This window comes from Musca autumnalis, unplaced genomic scaffold (assembly GCF_047663935.1).
Source record: "Musca autumnalis isolate F117 unplaced genomic scaffold, ASM4766393v1 scaffold_4, whole genome shotgun sequence".
Taxonomy (NCBI): domain Eukaryota; kingdom Metazoa; phylum Arthropoda; class Insecta; order Diptera; family Muscidae; genus Musca; species Musca autumnalis.
The window spans coordinates 225,242,683-225,265,810 of NW_027411977.1; the positions used below are offsets into that span (position 1 = coordinate 225,242,683).

Here is a 23,128-nt window from a genome sequence, read left to right on the forward strand (position 1 = left end):
TTTTTTCTCACAGATCCTTCAGAATGCGGTTATAATGTGTTTGAGGGTGCACCAAATCCATTGTGTGATACGAGCCGAGCTCCACTGTTACGTAAACGTTCTTCATTATCAAATAATCAAAATAAAAAACAAAATGTGCTCAATACAACAACAACAGCAACACAAAATAGCAACACCGGGGATGCTACCAGTAACCCTAATACTGCTACTACTAATAATAATTCCCAAACAATTGTTGCACAAAATGGTCCAACTAAAAGTGACAACAATACTAGTAGTGCCAGTAGTAGTAGTGGCATTAGCAGCAGCAATAACATTGAAGCTTCAAAAGCAACTAGTGGTGGTGGGGAAACAGCCACAACGCCACATCATCATAAAGGGGAGACAACAACAAAGACTGTTATGGACAAATGTGCAGTAGTACTCGATAAAATTGATCATTTTAATTCTGTGCAAATGAAAAATAATGCTGCTGTTGGCAACAACAACAACGCTGGTGGTGGCAGCAGCAGCATAAACACTAAATCGGAAATATTGGTGGAAAATTCCGATAGTGATGGTGAAATGTTTGAATTTGAAGAAGCCGACATTTTACTGCCACCCCTGTATTTACTCAAGGATGAGGGTACCAATGATAAATGGGTGCTCTTGAGTGATTTGTGCAATTTACTTAAGGTTAAATCAAAGGATACTCTATTGAATAAGGTAAGCATGCAAGATGAATGAATAAAATATGTAGTAATATATTCAAAAGGGTACATAATTAAGTTATATTAACAATTAATTGAGATTGTATTATGTTTGGATTCTGTTTCTTATGGAGCAAATCAATTTTTATCGTAAAAAGGATATTAGTAATTCCCGTTTTATTGTCATCAACGTCCAACAGTGTAACAACGGCCCAAACGTTTATCTATTTCGTTTTACTCTTCAGTCATGTGATAAATGAGTGAAGTGGCCTGGCCACATATCGGAATTGTTAATTGTTGTCTGAAAATTGTCCAAATTTGGAAAAATATCTTAAAAAATTCCAAGCCTTAAAAAAAAATTCTTAGAAAATCCAAACCTTGGAAAAGAAAATCAACACCGTGGAAAAAAAATTATAAAAATATCCACGCCTTGGAAAAAAATTCTTAAAAATATCCACGTCTTGCAAAAAAATTCTTAAAAATATCCACGCCTTGGAAAAAAATTCTTAAAAATATCCATGCCTTGGAAAAAAATTCTTAAAAATATCCACGCCTTGGAAAAAAATTCTTAAAAATATCCACGCCTTGGAAAAAAATTCTTAAAAATATCCACGCCTTGGAAAAAAATTCTTAAAAATATCCACGCCTTGGAAAAAAATTCTTAAAAATATCCATGCCTTGGAAAAAATTCTTAAAAATATCCACGCATTGGAAAAAAATTCTTAAAAATATCCACGCCTTGGAAAAAAAATCTTAAAAATATCCACGCCTTGGAAAAAAAAATCTTAAAAATATCCATGCCTTGGAAAAAAATTCTTAAAAATATCCACGCCTTGGAAAAAAATTCTTAAAAATATCCACGCCTTGGAAAAAAATGCTTAAAAATATCCACGCCTTGGAAAAAAATTCTTAAAAATATCCACGCCTTGGAAAAAAATTCTTAAAAATATACATGCCTTGGAAAAAAATTCTTACAAATATCCATGCCTTGGAAAAAATTCTTAAAAATATCCACGCCTTGGAAAAAAATTCTAAAACTATCCACACCTGGAAAAAAATTCTTAAAAATATCCACGCCTTGGAAAAAAATTCTAAAACTATCCACACCTTGGAAAAAAATTCTTAAAAATATCCACGCCTTGGAAAAAAATTCTTAAAAATATCCATGGAAAAAATGTTTTAAAAATATCCACGCCTTGGAAAAAAATATCCACGCTTTGGAAAAAAATTCTTAAAAATATCTACGCCTTGGAAAAAAATTCTTAAAAATATCCACGCCTTGGAAAAAAATTCTTAAAAATATCCCCGCCTTGGAAAAAAATTCTTAAAAATATCCACGCCTTGGAAAAAAATTCTTAAAAATATCTACGCCTTGGAAAAAAATTCTTAAAAATATCCACGCCATGGAAAAAAATTCTTAAAAATATCCACGCCTTGGAAAAAAATTCTTAAAAATTCCAGGCCTTGGAAAAAAATTCTTAAAAATTCCAGGCCTTGGAAAAAAATTTCTAAAAATATCCACGCCTTGGAAAAAAATTCTTAAAAATATCCACGCTTTGGAAAAAAATTCTTAAAGATATCCACGCCTTGGAAAAAAATTCTTAAAAATATCCACGCCTTGGAAAAAAATTCTTAAAAATATCCACGCCTTGGAAAAAAATTTTTAAAAATATCCACGCCTTGGAAAAGATTCTTAAAAATATCCACGCCTTGGAAAAAATTCTTAAAAAAATCCACGCCTTGGAAAAAAATTCTTAAAAATATCCACGCCTTGGAAAAATTTTTTTAAAAATATCCACGCTTTGGAAAAAATTCTTAAAAATATCCACGCCATGGAAAAAAATTCTTAAAAATATCCACGCCTTGGAAAAATATTCTTAAAAATATCCACGCCTTGGAAAAAAAATTCTTAAAAATATCCATGCCTTGGAAAAAAAATCTTAAAAATATCCACGCCTTGGAAAAAAATTCTGAAAAATATCCACGCCTTGGAAAAAAATTCTTAAAAATATCCACGCCTTGGAAAAAAATTCTTTAAAATATCCACGCCTTGGAAAAAAATTCTTAAAAATATGCACGCCTTGGAAAAAAATTTTTAAAAATATGCACGCCTTGGCAAAAAATTCTTAAAAATATCTACGCCTTGGAAAAAATTCTTAAAAATATCCATGCCTTGGAAAAAAATTCTTAAAAATATCCAAGCCTTGGAAAAAAATTCTTAAAAATATCCACGCCTTGGAAAAAAATTCTTAAAAATATCCACGCCTTGGAAAAAATTCTTAAAAATATCCACACCTTGGAAAAAAAATTCTTAAAAATATCCACGCCCTAGCAAAAAATTCTTAAAAATATCCACGCCTTGGAAAAAAATTCTTAAAAATATCCACGCCTTGGAAAAAATTCTTAAAAATATCCACGCCTTGGAAAAAATTCTTAAACTAACCACGCCTTGGAAAAAAATTCTTAAAAATATCCACGCCTTGGAAAAAAATTCTTAAAAATATCCACGCCTTGGAAAAAAATTCTTAAAAATATCCACGCCTTGGAAAAAAATTCTTAAAAATATCCACGCCTTGGAAAAAAATTCTTAAAAATATCCACGCCTTGGAAAAAAATTCTTAAACTAACCACGCCTTGGAAAAAAATTCTTAAACTAACCACGCCTTGGAAAAAAATTCTTAAAAATATCCACGCCTTGGAAAAAAATTCTTAAAAAAATCCACGCCTTGGAAAAAAAATTCTTAAAAATATCCACGCCTGGGAAAAAAATTCTTAAAAATATACCGCGCCTTGGAAAAAATTCTTAAAAAATCCTCACCTTGGAAAATAATTCTTAAAAAAATCCACGCCTTGGAAAAAATTCTTAAAAATATCCACGCCTTGGAAAAAAATTCTTAAAAATATCCACGCCTTGGAAAAAATTCTTAAAAATATCCACACCTTGGAAAAAAATTCTTAAAAATATCCACGCCCTAGAAAAAAATTCTTAAAAATATCCACGCCCTAGAAAAAAATTCTTAAAAATTTCCACGCCTTGGAAAAAAATTCTTAAAAATTTCCACGCCTTGGAAAAAAATTCTTAAAAATATCCACGCCTTGGAAAAAAATTCTTAAAAATATCCACGCCTTGGAAAAAAAATCTTAAAAATATCCACGCCTGGGAAAATAATTCTTAAAAAAATCGACGCCTTGGAAAAAAATTCTTAAAAATATCCACGCCTTGGAATAAAATTCTTAAAAATAACCACGCCTTGGAAAAAATCTTAAAAAAAATCCACGCCTTGGAAAAAAATTCTTAAAAATATCCACGCCTTGGAAATAAATTCTTAAAAATATCCACGCCTTGGAAAAAAATTCTTAAAAATATCCACGCCCTAGAAAAAAATTCTTAAAAATATCCACGCCTTGGAAAAAAATTCTTAAAAATATCCACGCCTTGGAAAAAAAATCTTAAAAATATCCACGCCTGGGAAAATAATTCTTAAAAAAAATCGACGCCTTGGAAAAAAATTCTTAAAAATATCCACGCCTTGGAATAAAATTCTTAAAAATAACCACGCCTTGGAAAAAATCTTAAAAAAAATCCACGCCTTGGAAAAAAATTCTTAAAAATATCCACGCCTTGGAAAAAATTCTTAAAAATATCCACGCCCTAGAAAAAAATTCTTAAAAATATCCACGCCCTAGAAAAAAATTCTTAAAAATTTCCACGCCTTGGAAAAAAATTCTTAAAAATTTCCACGCCTTGGAAAAAAATTCTTAAAAATATCCACGCCTTGGAAAAAAATTCTTAAAAATATCCACGCCTTGGAAAAAAAATCTTAAAAATATCCACGCCTGGGAAAATAATTCTTAAAAAAATCGACGCCTTGGAAAAAAATTCTTAAAAATATCCACGCCTTGGAATAAAATTCTTAAAAATAACCACGCCTTGGAAAAAATCTTAAAAAAAATCCACGCCTTGGAAAAAAATTCTTAAAAATATCCACGCCTTGGAAAAAAATTCTTAAAAATATCCACGCCTTGGAAAAAAATTCTTAAAAATATCCACGCCCTAGAAAAAAATTCTTAAAAATATCCACGCCTTGGAAAAAAATTCTTAAAAATATCCACGCCTTGGAAAAAAAATCTTAAAAATATCCACGCCTGGGAAAATAATTCTTAAAAAAATCGACGCCTTGGAAAAAAATTCTTAAAAATATCCACGCCTTGGAATAAAATTCTTAAAAATAACCACGCCTTGGAAAAAATCTTAAAAAAAATCCACGCCTTGGAAAAAAATTCTTAAAAATATCCACGCCTTGGAAAAAATTCTTAAAAATATCCACGCCTTGAAAAAAAAATTCTTAAAAAAATCCACGCCTTGGAAAAAAATTCTTAAAAATATCCACGCCTTGGAAAAAAAATCTTAAAAATATCCACGCCTGGGAAAATAATTCTTAAAAAAATCGACGCCTTGGAAAAAAATTCTTAAAAATATCCACGCCTTGGAATAAAATTCTTAAAAATAACCACGCCTTGGAAAAAATCTTAAAAAAAAATCCACGCCTTGGAAAAAAATTCTTAAAAATATCCACGCCTTGGAAAAAAATTCTTAAAAATATCCACGCCTTGGAAAAAAATTCTTAAAAATAACCACGCCTTGGGAAAAAAAATTCTTAAAAATATCCACGCCTTGGAAAAAAATTCTTAAAAATATCCACGCCCTAGAAAAAAATTCTTAAAAATATCCACGCCTTGGAAAAAAATTCTTAAAAATATCCACGCCTTGGAAAAAAAATCTTAAAAATATCCACGCCTGGGAAAATAATTCTTAAAAAAATCGACGCCTTGGAAAAAAATTCTTAAAAATATCCACGCCTTGGAATAAAATTCTTAAAAATAACCACGCCTTGGAAAAAATCTTAAAAAAAATCCACGCCTTGGAAAAAAATTCTTAAAAATATCCACGCCTTGGAAAAAAATTCTTAAAAATATCCACGCCTTGGAAAAAAATTCTTAAAAATAACCACGCCTTGGGAAAAAAAATTCTTAAAAATATCCACGCCTTGGAAAAAAATTCTTAAAAATATCCACGCCCTAGAAAAAAATTCTTAAAAATATCCACGCCTTGGAAAAAAATTCTTAAAAATATCCACGCCTGGGAAAAAAATTCTTAAAAATATCCACGCCTTGGAAAAAAAATCTTAAAAATATCCACGCCTGGGAAAAAAATTCTTAAAAATATCCACGCCTTGGAAAAAAAATCTTAAAAATATCCACGCCTGGGAAAATAATTCTTAAAAAAATCGACGCCTTGGAAAAAAATTCTTAAAAATATCCTCGCCTTGGAATAAAATTCTTAAAAATAACCACGCCTTGGAAAAAATCGTAAAAAAAATCCACGCCTTGGAAAAAAATTCTTAAAAATATCCACGCCTTGGAAAAAAATTCTTAAAAATATCCACGCCTTGGAAAAAATTCTTAAAAATATCCACGCCTTGGAAAAAAGTTCTTAAAAATATCCACGCCTTGGAAAAATTCTTTAAAAAATCCACGCCTTGGAAAAAATTCTTAAAAATATACCGCGCCTTGGAAAAAATTCTTAAAAATATCCACGCCTTGGAAAAAAATTCTTAAAAATATCCACGCCTTGGAAAAAAGTTCTTAAAAATATCCACGCCTTGGAAAAATTCTTTAAAATATCCACGCCTTGAAAAAAATTCTTAAAAATATCCACGCCTTGGAAAGAAATTCTTAAAAATATCCACGCCTTGGAAAAAAATTCTTAAAAATATCCACGCCTTGGAAAGAAATTCTTAAAAATATCCACGCCTTGGAAAAAATTCTTAAAAATATCCACGTCTTGGAAAAAAATACTTAAAAATATCCACGCCTTGGAAAAAATTCTTAAAAATATCCACGCCTTGGAAAAAAATTCTTAAAAAATCCTCACCTTGGAAAATAATTCTTAAAAAATCCTCACCTTGGAAAATAATTCTTAAAAAATACTCACCTTGGAAAAAAATTCTTAAAAATATCCACGCCTTGGAAAAAAATTCACCTTGAAAATATCCAGGCCTTGGAAAAAAATTCTTAAAAATAGACACGCCTTGGATAAAAATTCTTAAAAATATCCACACTTTGGAAAAAAATCTTAAAAAAATCCACGCCTTGGATAAAAATTCTTGAAAAAAAAAATCTAAGCCTTGGAAAAATATCTAAACCTTGGAAAAAATCTTAAAAAATTCGCGCCTTGTAAACGTAGCCGCGATGTAAACGTAGCCTTATTTTGGCAATGAAGTGGCCTGGTCACTAGTCAAACTTGCTCTTCTATATTTGATATGTGGCTGGGCTGTTTTGTTTGTGTTGCTCTAAAACCATATGATTGATGTTTGAAGTGGCCTGGCCACAGGTTGAATTACAAATTACTTTTATTTATATTTATTTCTCAAAAATTGATATCTAAATATGTATTATTTTATATTAATATGTTTTCCCATTTTTTTCAGATTTATCCACAATCATCTTCCGCGGCTTCCGCTCACAAAAGTCTTATGCGTGAATTGAAAATGTCGGATTTCCTGGAGAAGGCGACATGTTTGCAACTTTTGTGCGCTGGTGAAAAAATTAATATCTGCGCATCAAAGGTTGTGCTCATCAAATACAACGAGAATGTTAGAAACTTATTAGGGGTCAATACAATATTAATGAAATTTTAGAAGTTAAAGACACACACACACACGCCCACAACGTATGCAACAACACAACTTTATAAGAAAAAATAATTAAGGAACAACAACAAACACAAGCATTGTAATTTAAAAAATTAAAAAGCAACAAAAAAACATATTCAAAATATTTTAGTTTATAAGCTTTAAAATTTGACAAAAACAAACAAAAGAAAAAGAGAACAACCAACAAATTGTGTGAGTAAACAAAACGAAAATAATATAAATTTGAATAATTATTATGAATTCATATATATTAAGCATATTATACATACATAATATACATATATTTATACTAATATACAGTATATATAAAAAATAAGTTAAGCATACAAAAATATAGTTTTTAATTTTTATTGTAGTAAAACAAAAAAATTAACATTATAAATTAACAAAAACAAAAGAAAAACACAAAAGTGAAAAATTTAAAATTAAAATAAAATTACTGTATTATTGTGTGTTAAATACATTAAAACAAATCAACACACGCTAAACAATAACAACAATAACAAAACAATGTGCATATATTATTTTAACGTGTTCTTTTTTTATATATACATACATACATTAATTATATACAACAAAAACATACTCTACACTGTAAGCGCAAAATTTTAGTTTCTTTTTTTAATGAATTTTGTTTAAAAACTGTAGTTCTTATGTTGAAACACTAATTTAATTAATAAATCAAAACTTGTATTAAGTAACAAAAGCATCGAAAGAAACATTAAAAAGTTTTTTTTATTAACAAATGGCCTTTAAAAATTGTTGTATAAACGGCCAAATTGTATTCATGTTTCCGTTTTTTATATTTTTAATTTTTTTCCAATTTGTTGTTCTGTATAGCAATATAGATAAAAAAACTCTGTAGCATAATTTCGTTTTTCTAAAGGCAATATTTTAAGAACTTTTAAAAGTTCGTTTTAGAATTAATTTTTATATATAAATGCTAATTTTTATTAATATAATTTAATTATTTTTATTTTTTAATATTATTTTTAAAAGAAGCCTATTTATAAAAAAAATTAAAAAAAGCATTTGTTGTTAAATATTTAAAAAAAATATATGATTGAAATGAAGAAAATGAAAATAGATATTGAATAACAACATATATATACATTGTCTTTTATTTAAATGTTTTTTGTTTTATATGTTCTTTTCACACTTCAAGATCAGATAAGGCAGAATTTTGCAAGAAGAATAGTCGAACCAAGTTACAACGTTTACTTTTAAAACATTATTTTAATGTAATAAGTCCCAATTTACATTAGGCGAGTTTACTTGCGGCAATTGTCAGTTTGTGGGTGAGATAGGGTGTTGAGAGGCAAAGGGTTACCATATACCTCACCCCTCTTTCCATCAAACTGACAATTGCCGCAAGTAAACTCGCCTAATGTAAATTGGGACTAAGTCAAATAAACGTTTGGGCCGTTTTTACACTGTTGGGCTTTGTTGCTGAAAATTTCAAATATTTTTGGAATTTCTTCATGCTACAAAACACACGTTGGTATCATTTTCTCCTAGTGGTTGTAGTTTTTGTTTTGTCCACGCTTAACGCAAAAATGTACTCAAAATTTGTTAAAAAAAATTTTCCAAGGCATGGATTTTTTTAAGAATTTTTTTCCAAGGCGTGGATTTTTTTAATAATTTTTTTCCAAGGCGTGGATTTTTTTAATATTTTTTTTTTCCAAGGCGTGGATTTTTTTTAATAATTTTTTTCCAAGGCATAGTTTTTTTAATAATTTTTTTCCAAGGCGTGGATTTTTTTAAGAATTTTTTTCCAAGGCATGGAGTTTTTTTTAATAATTTTTTTCCAAGGCGTGGATTTTTTTAATAATTTTTTCCAAGGCGTGGGTTTTTTTAATAATTTTTTCCAAGGGTTGGATTTTTTTAATAATTTTTTTCCAAGGCGTGGATTTTTTAATAATTTTTTTCCAAGGCGTGGATTTTTTTAAGAATTTTGTCCAAGGCGTCGATTTTTTTTAAGAATTTTTTTCCAAGGCGTGGATTTTTTTAATAATTTTTTTCCAAGGCGTGGATTTTTTTAAGAATTTTTTTCCAAGGCATGGAGTTTTTTTTAGAATTTTTTTCCAAGGCGTGGATTTTTTTAATAATTTTTTCCAAGGCGTGGATTTTTTTAATAATTTTTTTTCCAAGTTGTGGATTTTATTAAGAATTTTTTCAAGGCGTGGATTTTTTAAGAATTTTTCCAAGGCGTGGATTTTTTAAGAATTTTTCCAAGGCGTGGATTTTTTTAATATTTTTTTCCAAGGCGTGGATTTTTTTAATAATTTTTTCCAAGGCGTGGATTTTTTTAATAATTATTCCAAGGCGTGGATTTTTTTAAGAATTTTTTTCCAAGGCATGGAGTTTTTTTAATAATTTTTTTTCCAAGGCGTGGATTTTTTTAATAATTTTTTCCAAGGCTTGGATTTTTTTAATAATTTTTTCCAAGGCGTGGATTTTTTTAATAATTTTTTTCCAAGGCGTGGATTTTTTTAATAATTTTTTCCAAGGCGTGGATTTTTTTAATAATTTTTTTCCAAGGCTTGGATTTTTTTAATAATTTTTTCCAAGGCTTGGATTTTTTAATAATTTTTTTCCAAGGCTTGATTTTTTTTTAATAATTTTTTTCCAAGGCGTGGATTTTTTTAATAATTTTTTTCCAAGGCTTGGATTTTTTTAATAATTATTCCAAGGCGTGGATTTTTTTAAGAATTTTTTTCCAAGGCTTGGATTTTTTAATAATTTTTTTCCAAGGCTTGATTTTTTTTTAATAATTTTTTTCCAAGGCGTGGATTTTTATACCCTCAGCCTTTAGGCTATGAAGGGTATATACACTTTCATACGGGCAAAATGTGCCTCATCGAAATAATCCTTTTAGACCCCAAGTATGCTTGGACGAAATGTGTTTCAGACAATTTGGAGTCGATTGAGCAATGTCCGTCCGTCTGTCTGTCTGTCTGTCTGGCTGGCTGGAGCGCACGATAACTCTCGAACGGATAAACCGATTCGGTTCAAATTTTGTCTTTCGTAATATTTTACCCAAACTTAGTTTAAGTTCGAAGATGGGCTATATCGGTCCACTCCTTCCGGTACCTCCCCCACAAAAGTTCGAAAATGTTCGGAAAATTTGTGCGCACGATAACTCTTGAAGGGAGTAACCGATTTTGTCCATACTTTGCCCATCGTGGAGCGTGTACCAGACTTAGATAAGGTTTCAATATGGACTTAATCGGTCCACTCCTTGGTGTACCTCCCACACAAAATTTCGGAAAAGTTCAGTTTAGGGCCAGCTCTCGAATCGCTTTGATTTTTGTTTTAGCAGCTTGTATTCACTGCCCTCTATACGACGGTACAAGTTTCAGCAGGGGCAAAACCATACTTCCCGAGAGAATAGCCTGAAAGTTGCAAAAAACCTTATGACACCGTGTGAGGTGGTTGAAGCGCAAGATAACTCTCGAACGGAACTGCCGATTCGGTTCAAAATTTGGCCTTAGTAATATTTTGTCCAAACATAGTTTAAGTTTGAAGATAAGCCATATCGGTCCACTCTTTCAGGTACCTCCCCCACAACAGTTCAAAAATGTTCGGAAAAATTGTTCGTACGGTAACTCTTGAAGGTAGTTGCCAAATTGGTCTATACTTTACACAACCTAATACATCTACCAGATATAGATCAGGTTCAAATATGGACTATATTTGTCCAATCCATCCCGTACCTCCCACACAAAATTTCGGATAAGTTCACTTTAAGACCTGCTATGGAATCACTTTGATTTTTGTTGAGACAACTTGCATTCGTTGCCTCAATTACGATGGTAAAAGTTTTTTTAGGGGCAAGTCCATACTTCTTGAGCAAACAGCCTGAAGAGTGTAAAAACATCCTAAGGCACCATATGTTGTGGCTGGAGATCCACTTCCATAACGGTCAATGTCGATCCATTCCTTTTAGTATCTCCTCCGCAAAACTTTTGAACTTTAATCCTAATCAACATTGTTGTCGGTTCAAATATCCAAAATTTTTAAAACCCCCTAAATACATACGTATTTTGGGAAAATTTTTTTTTCAATATACACAGGCTGAGGGTATATCTCTGTCGGCAAAGCCGACTGATACTTTTTTACTTGTTTTAATAATTTTTTTCCAAGGCGTGGGTTTTTTCAATAATATTTGTCCAAGGCGTGGATTTTTTTTAAAATTTTTTTCCAAGGCGTGGGTTTTTTCAATAATATTTGTCCAAGGCGTGGATTTTTTTTAAAATTTTTTTCCAAGGCGTGGATTTTTTTAAGAATTTTTTCCAAGGCGTGGATTTTTTTAATAATTTTTTTCCAAGGCGTGGATTTTTTAATAATTTTTTTCCAAGGCGTGGACATTTTTAAGAATTTTTTCCAAGGCGTAGATTTTTTTAAGAATTTTTTCCAAGGCGTGGATTTTTTTAAGAATTTTTTTCCAAGGCGTGGATTTTTTTAAGAATTTTTTTTCCAAGGTGTGGATTTTTTTAAGAATTTTTTTCAAAGGCGTGGATTTTTTTAAGAAATTTTTTCCAAGGCGTGGATTTTTTTAAGAAATTTTTTCCAAGGCGTGGATTTTTTTAATAATTTTTTTCCAAGGCGTGGATTTTTTTAAATAATTTTTTCCAAGGCGTGGATTTTTTTAATAATTTTTTCCAAGGCGTGGTTTTTTTTAATAATTTTTTTCCAAGGCGTGGATTTTCTTAATAATTTTTTTCCAAGGCGTGGATTTTTTTAATAATTTTTTTCCAAGGCGTGGATTTTTTTTAATAATTTTTTTCCAAGGCGTGGATTTTTTTAATAATTTTTTTCCAAGGCGTGGATTTTTTTTAAAATTTTTTTCCAAGGCGTGGATTTTTTTAATAATTTTTTTCCAAGGCGTGGATTTTTTTAATAATTTTTTTCCAAGGCGTGGATTTTTTTAATAATTTTTTTCCAAGGCGTGGATTTTTTTAATAATTTTTTTCCAAGGCGTGGATTTTTTTAATAATTTTTTTCCAAGGCGTGGACTTTTTTAATAATTTTTTTCCAAGGCGTGGACTTTTTTATTAATTTTTTTCCAAGGCGTGGATTTTTTCAATAATTTTTTTCCAAGGCGTGGATTTTTTTAATAATTTTTTTTCCAAGGCGTGGATTTTTTTAATAATTTTTTTCCAAGGCGTGGACTTTTTTATTAATTTTTTTCCAAGGCGTGGACTTTTTTAATAATTTTTTTCCAAGGCGTGGATTTTTTTAATAATTTTTTTCCAAGGCGTGGACTTTTTTAATAATTTTTTTCCAAGGCGTGGACTTTTTTAATAATTTTTTTCCAAGGCGTGGATTTTTTTAATAATTTTTTTCCAAGGCGTGGATTTTTTTAATATTTTTTTTTTCCAAGGCGTGGATTTTTTTAATATTTTTTTTTCCAAGGCGTGGATTTTTTTAAGAATTTTTTTCCAAGGCGTGGATTTTTTTAATAATTTTTTTCCAAGGCGTGGGTTTTTTCAATAATATTTGTCCAAGGCGTGGATTTTTTTTAAAATTTTTTTCCAAGGCGTGGATTTTTTTAATAATTTTTTTCCAAGGCGTGGATTTTTTTAATAATTTTTTTCCAAGGCGTGGATTTTTTTAATAATTTTTTTCCAAGGCGTGGATTTTTTTAATAATTTTTTTCCAAGGCGTGGATTTTTTTAATAATTTTTTTCCAAGGCGTGGATTTTTTTAATAATTTTTTTCCAAGGCGTGGATTTTTTTAAGAATTTTTTTCCAAGGCGTGGATTTTTTTAATAATTTTTTTCCAAGGCGTGGGTTTTTTCAATAATATTTGTCCAAGGCGTGGATTTTTTTTAAAATTTTTTTCCAAGGCGTGGATTTTTTTAATAATTTTTTTCCAAGGCGTGGATTTTTTTAATAATTTTTTTCCAAGGCGTGGATTTTTTTAATAATTTTTTTCCAAGGCGTGGATTTTTTTAATAATTTTTTTCCAAGGCGTGGATTTTTTTAATAATTTTTTTCCAAGGCGTGGATTTTTTTAATAATTTTTTTCCAAGGCGTGGATTTTTTTAATAATTTTTTTCCAAGGCGTGGATTTTTTTAATAATTTTTTTCCAAGGCGTGGATTTTTTTAATAATTTTTTTCCAAGGCGTGGACTTTTTTATTAATTTTTTTCCAAGGCGTGGACTTTTTTAATAATGTTTTTCCAAGGCGTGGATTTTTTTAATAATTTTTTTCCAAGGCGTGGACTTTTTTAATAATTTTTTTCCAAGGCGTGGACTTTTTTAATAATTTTTTTCCAAGGCGTGGATTTTTTTAATAATTTTTTTCCAAGGCGTGGATTTTTTTAATATTTTTTTTTTCCAAGGCGTGGATTTTTTTAATATTTTTTTTTTCCAAGGCGTGGATTTTTTTAAGAATTTTTTTCCAAGGCGTGGATTTTTTTAATAATTTTTTTCCAAGGCGTGGATTTTTTTAATAATTTTTTTCCAAGGCGTGGACTTTTTTAATAATTTTTTTCCAAGGGTTGGATTTTTTTAATAATTTTTTTTCCAAGTTGTGGATTTTATTAAGAATTTTTTCAAGGCGTGGATTTTTTAAGAATTTTTCCAAGGCGTGGATTTTTTAAGAATTTTTCCAAGGCGTGGATTTTTTTAATATTTTTTTTCCAAGGCGTGGATTTTTTTAATAATTTTTTCCAAGGCGTGGATTTTTTTAATAATTATTCCAAGGCGTGGATTTTTTTTAAAATTTTTTTCCAAGGCGTGGATTTTTTTAAGAATTTTTTCCAAGGCGTGGATTTTTTTAATAATTTTTTTCCAAGGCGTGGATTTTTTTAATAATTTTTTTCCAAGGCGTGGATTTTTTTAATAATTTTTTTCCAAGGCGTGGACTTTTTTATTAATTTTTCTCCAAGGCGTGGATTTTTTTAATAATTTTTTTCCAAGGCGTGGATTTTTTAATAATTTTTTTCCAAGGCGTGGATTTTTTAATAATTTTTTTCCAAGGCGTGGACATTTTTAAGAATTTTTTCCAAGGCGTAGATTTTTTTAAGAATTTTTTCCAAGGCGTGGATTTTTTTAAGAATTTTTTTCCAAGGCGTGGATTTTTTTAAGAATTTTTTTTCCAAGGTGTGGATTTTTTTAAGAATTTTTTTCAAAGGCGTGGATTTTTTTAAGAAATTTTTTCCAAGGCGTGGATTTTTTTAAGAAATTTTTTCCAAGGCGTGGATTTTTTTAATAATTTTTTTCCAAGGCGTGGATTTTTTTAATAATTTTTTTCCAAGGCGTGGACTTTTTTATTAATTTTTTTCCAAGGCGTGGATTTTTTTAATAATTTTTTTCCAAGGCGTGGATTTTTTTAATAATTTTTTTCCAAGGCGTGGACTTTTTTAATAATTTTTTTCCAAGGCGTGGATTTTTTTAATAATTTTTTTCCAAGGCGTGGATTTTTTTAATAATTTTTTTCCAAGGCGTGGACTTTTTTATTAATTTTTTTCCAAGGCGTGGACTTTTTTAATAATTTTTTTCCAAGGCGTGGATTTTTTTAATAATTTTTTTCCAAGGCGTGGATTTTTTTAATAATTTTTTTCCAAGGCGTGGACTTTTTTATTAATTTTTTTCCAAGGCGTGGATTTTTTTAATAATTTTTTTCCAAGGCGTGGATTTTTTTAATAATTTTTTTCCAAGGCGTGGATTTTTTTAATAATTTTTTTCCAAGGCGTGGATTTTTTTAATAATTTTTTTCCAAGGCGTGGACTTTTTTATTAATTTTTTTCCAAGGCGTGGACTTTTTTAATAATTTTTTTCCAAGGCGTGGATTTTTTTAATAATTTTTTTCCAAGGCGTGGATTTTTTTAATAATTTTTTTCCAAGGCGTGGATTTTTTTAATAATTTTTTTCCAAGGCGTGGACTTTTTTAATAATTTTTTTCCAAGGCGTGGACTTTTTTAATAATTTTTTTCCAAGGCGTGGATTTTTTTAATAATTTTTTTCCAAGGCGTGGATTTTTTTAATATTTTTTTTTCCAAGGCGTGGATTTTTTTAATATTTTTTTTTCCAAGGGTTGGATTTTTTTAATAATTTTTTTTCCAAGTTGTGGATTTTATTAAGAATTTTTTTTAAGGCGTGGATTTTTTAAGAATTTTTCCAAGGCGTGGATTTTTTAAGAATTTTTCCAAGGCGTGGATTTTTTTAATATTTTTTTTCCAAGGCGTGGATTTTTTTAAGAATTTTTTCCAAGGGTTGGATTTTTTTAATAATTTTTTTTCCAAGTTGTGGATTTTATTAAGAATTTTTTCAAGGCGTGGATTTTTTAAGAATTTTTCCAAGGCGTGGATTTTTTAAGAATTTTTCCAAGGCGTGGATTTTTTTAATATTTTTTTTCCAAGGCGTGGATTTTTTTAATAATTTTTTCCAAGGCGTGGATTTTTTTAATATTTTTTTTCCAAGGCGTGGATTTTTTTTAAAATTTTTTTCCAAGGCGTGGATTTTTTTAAGAATTTTTTCCAAGGCGTGGATTTTTTTAATAATTTTTTTCCAAGGCGTGGATTTTTTTAATAATTTTTTTCCAAGGCGTGGATTTTTTTAATAATTTTTTTCCAAGGCGTGGATTTTTTTAATAATTTTTTTCCAAGGCGTGGATTTTTTTAATAATTTTTTTCCAAGGCGTGGACTTTTTTAATAATTTTTTTCCAAGGCGTGGACTTTTTTATTAATTTTTTTCCAAGGCGTGGATTTTTTTAATAATTTTTTTCCAAGGCGTGGATTTTTTTAATAATTTTTTTCCAAGGCGTGGATTTTTTTAATAATTTTTTTCCAAGGCGTGGATTTTTTAAGAATTTTTCCAAGGCGTGGATTTTTTTAATATTTTTTTTCCAAGGCGTGGATTTTTTTAATAATTTTTTCCAAGGCGTGGATTTTTTTAATATTTTTTTTCCAAGGCGTGGATTTTTTTAATAATTTTTTCCAAGGCGTGGATTTTTTTAATATTTTTTTTCCAAGGCGTGGATTTTTTTTAAAATTTTTTTCCAAGGCGTGGATTTTTTTAAGAATTTTTTCCAAGGCGTGGATTTTTTTAATAATTTTTTTTCAAGGCGTGGATTTTTTTAATAATTTTTTTCCAAGGCGTGGATTTTTTTAATAATTTTTTTCCAAGGCGTGGATTTTTTTAATAATTTTTTTCCAAGGCGTGGATTTTTTTAATAATTTTTTTCCAAGGCGTGGACTTTTTTAATAATTTTTTTCCAAGGCGTGGATTTTTTTAATAATTTTTTTCCAAGGCGTGGATTTTTTAATAATTTTTTTCCAAGGCGTGGATTTTTTTAATAATTTTTTTCCAAGGCGTGGATTTTTTAATAATTTTTTTCCAAGGCGTGGATTTTTTAATAATTTTCTTCCAAGGCGTGGACTTTTTTAATAATTTTTTTCCAAGGCGTGGATTTTTTTAATAATTTTTTTCCAAGGCGTGGACTTTTTTAATAATTTTTTTCCAAGGCGTGGATTTTTTTAATAATTTTTTTCCAAGGCGTGGATTTTTTTAATAATTTTTTTCCAAGGCGTGGATTTTTTTAATAATTTTTTTCCAAGGCGTGGATTTTTTTAATAATTTTTTCCTAGTTGTTGATATTTTAAGAACTTTTTCCAAGGCGTGGATTTTTGTTTTATAATTTTTTTCCAAGGCGTGGATTTTTTTAATAATTTTTTTCCAAGGCGTGGATTTTTTTAATAATTTTTTCCTAGTTGTTGATATTTTAAGAACTTTTTCCAAGGCGTGGATTTTTGTTTTATAATTTTTTTCCAAGGCGTGGATTTTTTTAATAATTTTTTTCCAAGGCGTGGATTTTTTTAATAATTTTTTCCTAGTTGTTGATTTTTTAAGAACTTTTTTTTTTATTTATTTATTTTCATTACTTTGCAATCGAAGCCATATGGATAACTCAATGGCCAATTCAGATATAATTACAAAGATTCCACCTTACTTCATAGCTACTCTATAAATAAAATATTAAACATTATTGTTCTTACAAACTATACATAAAAATTAAAAAATAATGATTGCATTGATTATAATTTGCCTCCTTTACATCATAACTACTCATATGTATATTATCAACATATAAAATAGGTAAGAATTAATATAGAATTTTCAAAAATATCATCGGTACAACCAATATTTTCTTCTTTATGCCATAGCTACTCGAATAAAAGTTATGTTTTTGTATTTTTTTTTTTGTTTTGTTTTGTGAGGTTTAATAACAATGAGTATATATGCTATAAAATTTTAAGAATTAAATTTAATGATAACCTGTTTTTTGAAAGGCGAAATAGATAAAAATTAATATAGAATTTTCAAAAATATCATCGGTACAACCAATATTTTCTTCTTTATGCCATAGCTACTCGAATAAAAATTATGTTTTTTGTATTTTTTGTTCTGTGAAGATTAATAACAATAAATATATATGCTATAAAATTTTAACTATTTAATTTAAAAATAACCAGTTTTTTGACAAGAAACTCCAAACAGCTTACGGAGCCATAAAATCAAAGAGAATATCAATCCATTGTGATTCCTGAAAAGTGAGTAAAGAGCTTTTTTTTATATAGACCATTGGAATAGCAGAAAACTTTAAGGTCATCAGGAAGCACATTAAATAGCCTTGCTACTCTAACAGTGAATGATTCATTCATATGGGTTCCAACTCTAGGCAATATTATTTGGTTTAGGCGAACTGAATGCATGAATGAGAAGAACTTTGTTAAAAACAGAGGTGATTGTTGTTTGAAAACTTTGTAAAATAACAATAGCAGTCTAAAACTTATAAATGAAGAAAAAGAAAAACCAAGAAAGCGTTGTACGTATGAGGATATATGCTCAAAAAGCCGAAGAGAATAAAGGTAACGAACAACTCTATTAAACGCAAGTTCTAGCTTTGACAAGTATCTTGCATGTGTTCCTGAATATACCTCTAAGCAATACAAAATATTAGGCATAATGAGAGCATGAATAAGTTTTTTCTTTATAGGCTGAGGCAAAGCTGAGTCAGTGTTAAAGAATTGTCTAAGAGCATAATTTGTATGAGCGACAACTGTATCAATATGTGGTTCAAATGTCAGTTCGTCATCTAATATAACACCCAGGCATTTCATGCTGTGAACCATACGTATATCTACTCCACGATACTTTAGTTGCAAATCTGGAATAGCCCTATTAGAAAACATCATCGCCTTAGTTTTCGACGGATTCACAGAAAGACGGTTTACTAACATCCAGTCGCTAAGATTTTTCAACACCAGATCTATTTTTGATTGCAATACTGCAACATGTTGATAATCACCGGCAAACAACAGTTGCACGTCGTCTGCATAGGCATATGGAACACACCAGTTCTCTACAGCAGCATAAAGGTCATTTAAAAACATGATAAATAAAAGGGGTCCCAAGACAGAGCCTTGAGGAACTCCGCTTTTTACAGGGAGAATATCAGAAGATAGCCTTTTGAAATAAACAAATTGCTTCCTACCATGTACGTAAGAATATAACAATTTACATGCACTTTGGTTGAACTTATATATGTTGCAGAGCTTTTGTATCAGGCAGAAATAATCGAGCTGGTCAAAGGCTTTTTCTAAATCAAGAGATATTAATACACATAATTTGTTATTGGAGAGATAACTTCTTACCGTATCAGTTAAACCTGTCATCAACATAGAGGTACTCCTACCATTACGGAAACCACATTGACAGTCATTCAGCATGGAATTGCTATGGATGTGTAGAATTATTTGCCGTCGCAAAATATATTCAACCATTTTGGATAAAACTGGCAACAATGCAATCGGACGGAATTCGCACAAAGAAATATCACCATTGGATTTCTTTTTAATAGGATTGATTTTTGCTGTTTTCCAATTACTTGGGAATGTTGATGTACTGATAACAGTATTGATTATGTGCAAGAGGAAAATCGATGTATGGGGGAGAACCAACTTTAAAAACTTTTTTGTAAAACAATCACTACCGGCAACATTAGATTTGACACTTGCAAATGCCTCCAACACATCATTTTGTGTAACACATGAAAAAGAAAACCCACCCTCATGATCTGGGAAATTTAAAAGTTCCTCTATTTGACCTTGAGGGTCTAATTGATTATTAATAAATTGCAGATTCATTTCGTTTACATTAACCTCATTTTCTTCATCATAGGGACTGCCCTTGTTGATTAAACCGAAATTTCTGATGGTATTCCACATATGTTTCGGACTATTGCACGCATTGAACATTTCAAAATGTGCCTTTCTTTTTAGCTTCCTCTTGAGTTTTTTAGTTCGATTTCTTAGTTTGCAATACGTTAGCCATCTGGCATCAGATCTATCCTCAAGGAATGCTTTGTAAGCCAAATCCGTCAAGGACTGACTGTTACGGATGGTAGGGCTATTTATCCAATTTTCGGAATTGTAATCAACTTTCCTTTTTTTCACGGGAAACATGGCGTGAATATAATTTAGACATTCCATAAAAACGTTCAATTGATCATCCACAGCGTACTCAGAAAACACTCTGTTTAATCCTGACTGATTTACCCTTTCTTCTAATTCCTCAGAAGAAAAGTCACTGTAATCAATGAATTCGAAAAAATTTTCGGTTCGTCTAGGAAAATACCTGAGAGAAACAAAAATAAGAGCATGTTTCGATATATTTGGATTCATGACTTGGCCTGATAGCTGCACAGAGTCCCGGAATGGTACAAGGAAATAATCAATGAGAGAAGTAGACTGGTGAAAAGTGTCAAAATGGGTCGGACAATTATTATGAACGATTGACATATTCATTCTTGAACATGCCTGCCGTATAGAAGAGGCCAAGAAAACATTGAAAAGATTGTTATTAAAATCACCCATAATGACAAAGTTATTATAACGTACGAGAAGATCAGAAATTTCATCTTCAAAGGCGTGGAAATTTCCATTAGGCAAATATACCACTCCAACCAATAGTGGGCCACTGTTCACAAAGACTTCAGCAAACAAACATTCTACGCAACCAAAATTATTGCCAATATAGACCACTTTGTATTTAATTTTCTTTGATATGAGAAGACCCACTCCACCACCTCTACAGTTGGGCCTGTCGCTCCTACATAACGAATAACCACAAATGTTCACCATGGCGGAGGGTATAGATGGTTTCAACCAAGTCTCGGATATACCAATGATGTCTAAGCAACTACCTTCAACAATATTTTTTATTTCTGAAAGCTTTGACGAATTTGGATTGATGTTCAAGCTTTGGGAATTAAAATGCATTACATTTAAATTGTGCTTCAAATTGAAAAAACGGGAATGAAAAAACTGGTTATCATGAACAATTTCACCTATGTTGTTTAAATCCATAATGCAAAAAAAAATATATATATATATAATTTGGCATGGTGCTCAGAAAAATATTAAAGAATTACGAATAATATTTGCATTTGTAAAAACTACTCCCACATTAAGACGTAATTAAACATCTGCTGAACGAGGCACGATTGTGACAGAACCAGACTGATCTAGTAAATCAGCGCATTGAACCATATCGAGCGTACTATTAGTACCATTAGGATAGGTAACAAAAACTTTCGGAATATCTGCATTATTAAGTTTATACTTGACTATCTTATTTTCTCTCCTAAGTTTGCGGCACAAAAACAACAACTTTGAGGCAGCTTGATGCAAGTGATCGTTAAGATACACTTTATTCCTTACTTCGCCACCGATAATATCAGACAGAATTAAGTGGTTACCGCTGTGATAATTGGCCATGATTGTGTCCCTCATATACACGGAATTGAATTTGACCAAAACAGATTTGCCCTTTGCCATATAGCAACAATGCTGAATGTCTGTTGGTCCGATGACTACATTGCACAGATTGCCAATCTTCATAATTGGCTCTCGAAGATCGGGAATGGCATCAGGAAGTCCATTAATAACAATATCCGCCCTATTTAACCGTCTACGCTGTATGTCATGTTGCAACTCAAGGTCTTGTATTTTCCTCGCATACATGGCTTCAAACTGTTTCGTAACGGCAAAACAATTTCGAATGTCTTCCTCCATTTTAGTCATTTTTGTATTAAATTCAGATTTAACAGTTTCGAAAAGGTCATCCATTTTCGTTTTTAAATGAATCATCTGCTCTTGGATGTCATTTGTTAACGCAGAATGCTGCTTTTCCAAAGACGATGAAAATTCTGAAAAACGAATGCGCAATTCCTCACGCAGGTCGACAGTGCTGGATCCAGCTTGGGAACTATTAAGACTGGAGTTAAGGACAACTTTATTGTTCGCGCACTTGGTACATCTATATAAAAACATTTTACTTTTGTGCAAAAACGTGTGCTGTTCTTTAGTTATCTTTGCACAAGCAATGTGGACATATTCATCACATAAGAAGCAGCCAATACTATTTTCGTTTTCCTTAACCCGTTTATGACATTTGGGGCATGTGTATATTTTGGCTGGCATTATTATCAATAAATGTATACTATTTTAATGGGTGTATAAAATCAGTACCAACGGTTAAAAGCCAATAATTAAAGCAAGATGTAAAATGTTTGCAACAACAATATCAGAAAACAAAACAGCAGCACACCACAGTGCTAAGTATAAATTGTAAGATACTTCTCCAATAACAGCAACAACAGCAAATGCACCAACGCCGAATAAGTATTCAGTATAGATGGATGTTGGCTTACTACAACAACAAGTGTTCCTCAGTAAACAAACAAGCAGATGGGCAATCCAGTAGAGTAAGCAACAAACGTATGACCATATGTTCTGTATAAATGCAGCGCAACAATAATTTCTAGCTTCAGTTGTTATTTACACTCCTTATAGTGTTCAGCAAAACAGATGGCGGTGAATAATTCTTTTGTAGTTTCTTTCTCTTCTTTCTTCTTCTATTTTCACGCAGACAGCATAGCAGAAAAGTTCTCCTCAAAAATTTAATGCCATAAAAGCAATAAACAACTCGGATTTCAGTTTATTTTGACAACAATTTACTTAATTATTCGACTTTACTGTACTTTTAGACAGTAAGTGCTACTTTTAATTAATATTTTTCGAATTTTCTTTAATATTTTACGGAGCGCGAGATTTTTACTTGTTGCTCATTTTAGTGTTGCCAGATTTTTTCCAAGACGTAAATTTTTTTAATAATTTTTTTCCATGGCGTGGATTTTTTTAATAATTTTTTTCCAAGGCCTGGATTTTTTTAAGAATTTTTTTCCAAGGCGTGGATTTTTTTAATAATTTTTTTCCAAGGCGTGGATTTTTTTAAGAATTGTTTTCCAAGGCGTGGATTTTTTTAAGAATTTTTTTCCAAGGCGTGGATATTTTTAAGAATTTTTTTCCAAGGCGTGGATTTTTTTAATAATTTTTTTCCAAGGCTTGGATTTTTTTAATAATTTTTTTCCAAGGCGTGGATTTTTTTAATAATTTTTTTCCAAGGCGTGGATTTTTTAATAATTTTTTGCAAGGCGTGGATTTTTTTTAATAATTTTTTTCCAAGGCGTGGATTTTTTTAATAATTTTTTTCCAAGGCGTGGATTTTTTTAATAATTTTTTTCCAAGGCGTGGATTTTTTAATAATTTTTTTCCAAGGCGCGGATTTTTTTAATAATTTTTTTCCAAGGCGTGGATTTTTTAATAATTTTTTTCCAAGGCGTGGATTTTTTTAATAATTTTTTTCCA

General features: G+C 30.1%; 1 protein-coding gene across 1 annotated transcript in view; it reads left to right on the forward strand.

The window, feature by feature from the left end:
* The window catches only part of LOC141401320 (uncharacterized), a 110,011-nt gene extending 102,400 nt beyond the window's left edge, over positions 1–7,611 (forward strand). Inside the window, exons 4-5 of the mRNA XM_073981458.1 lie at positions 14–705; positions 7,181–7,611. Of these exons, the coding sequence (XP_073837559.1) occupies positions 14–705; positions 7,181–7,390 (902 nt within the window). The 3' untranslated portion in view covers positions 7,391–7,611. The remainder of the gene's footprint in view (positions 1–13; positions 706–7,180) is intronic.
* Positions 7,612–23,128: the final 15,517 nt, after the last annotated feature.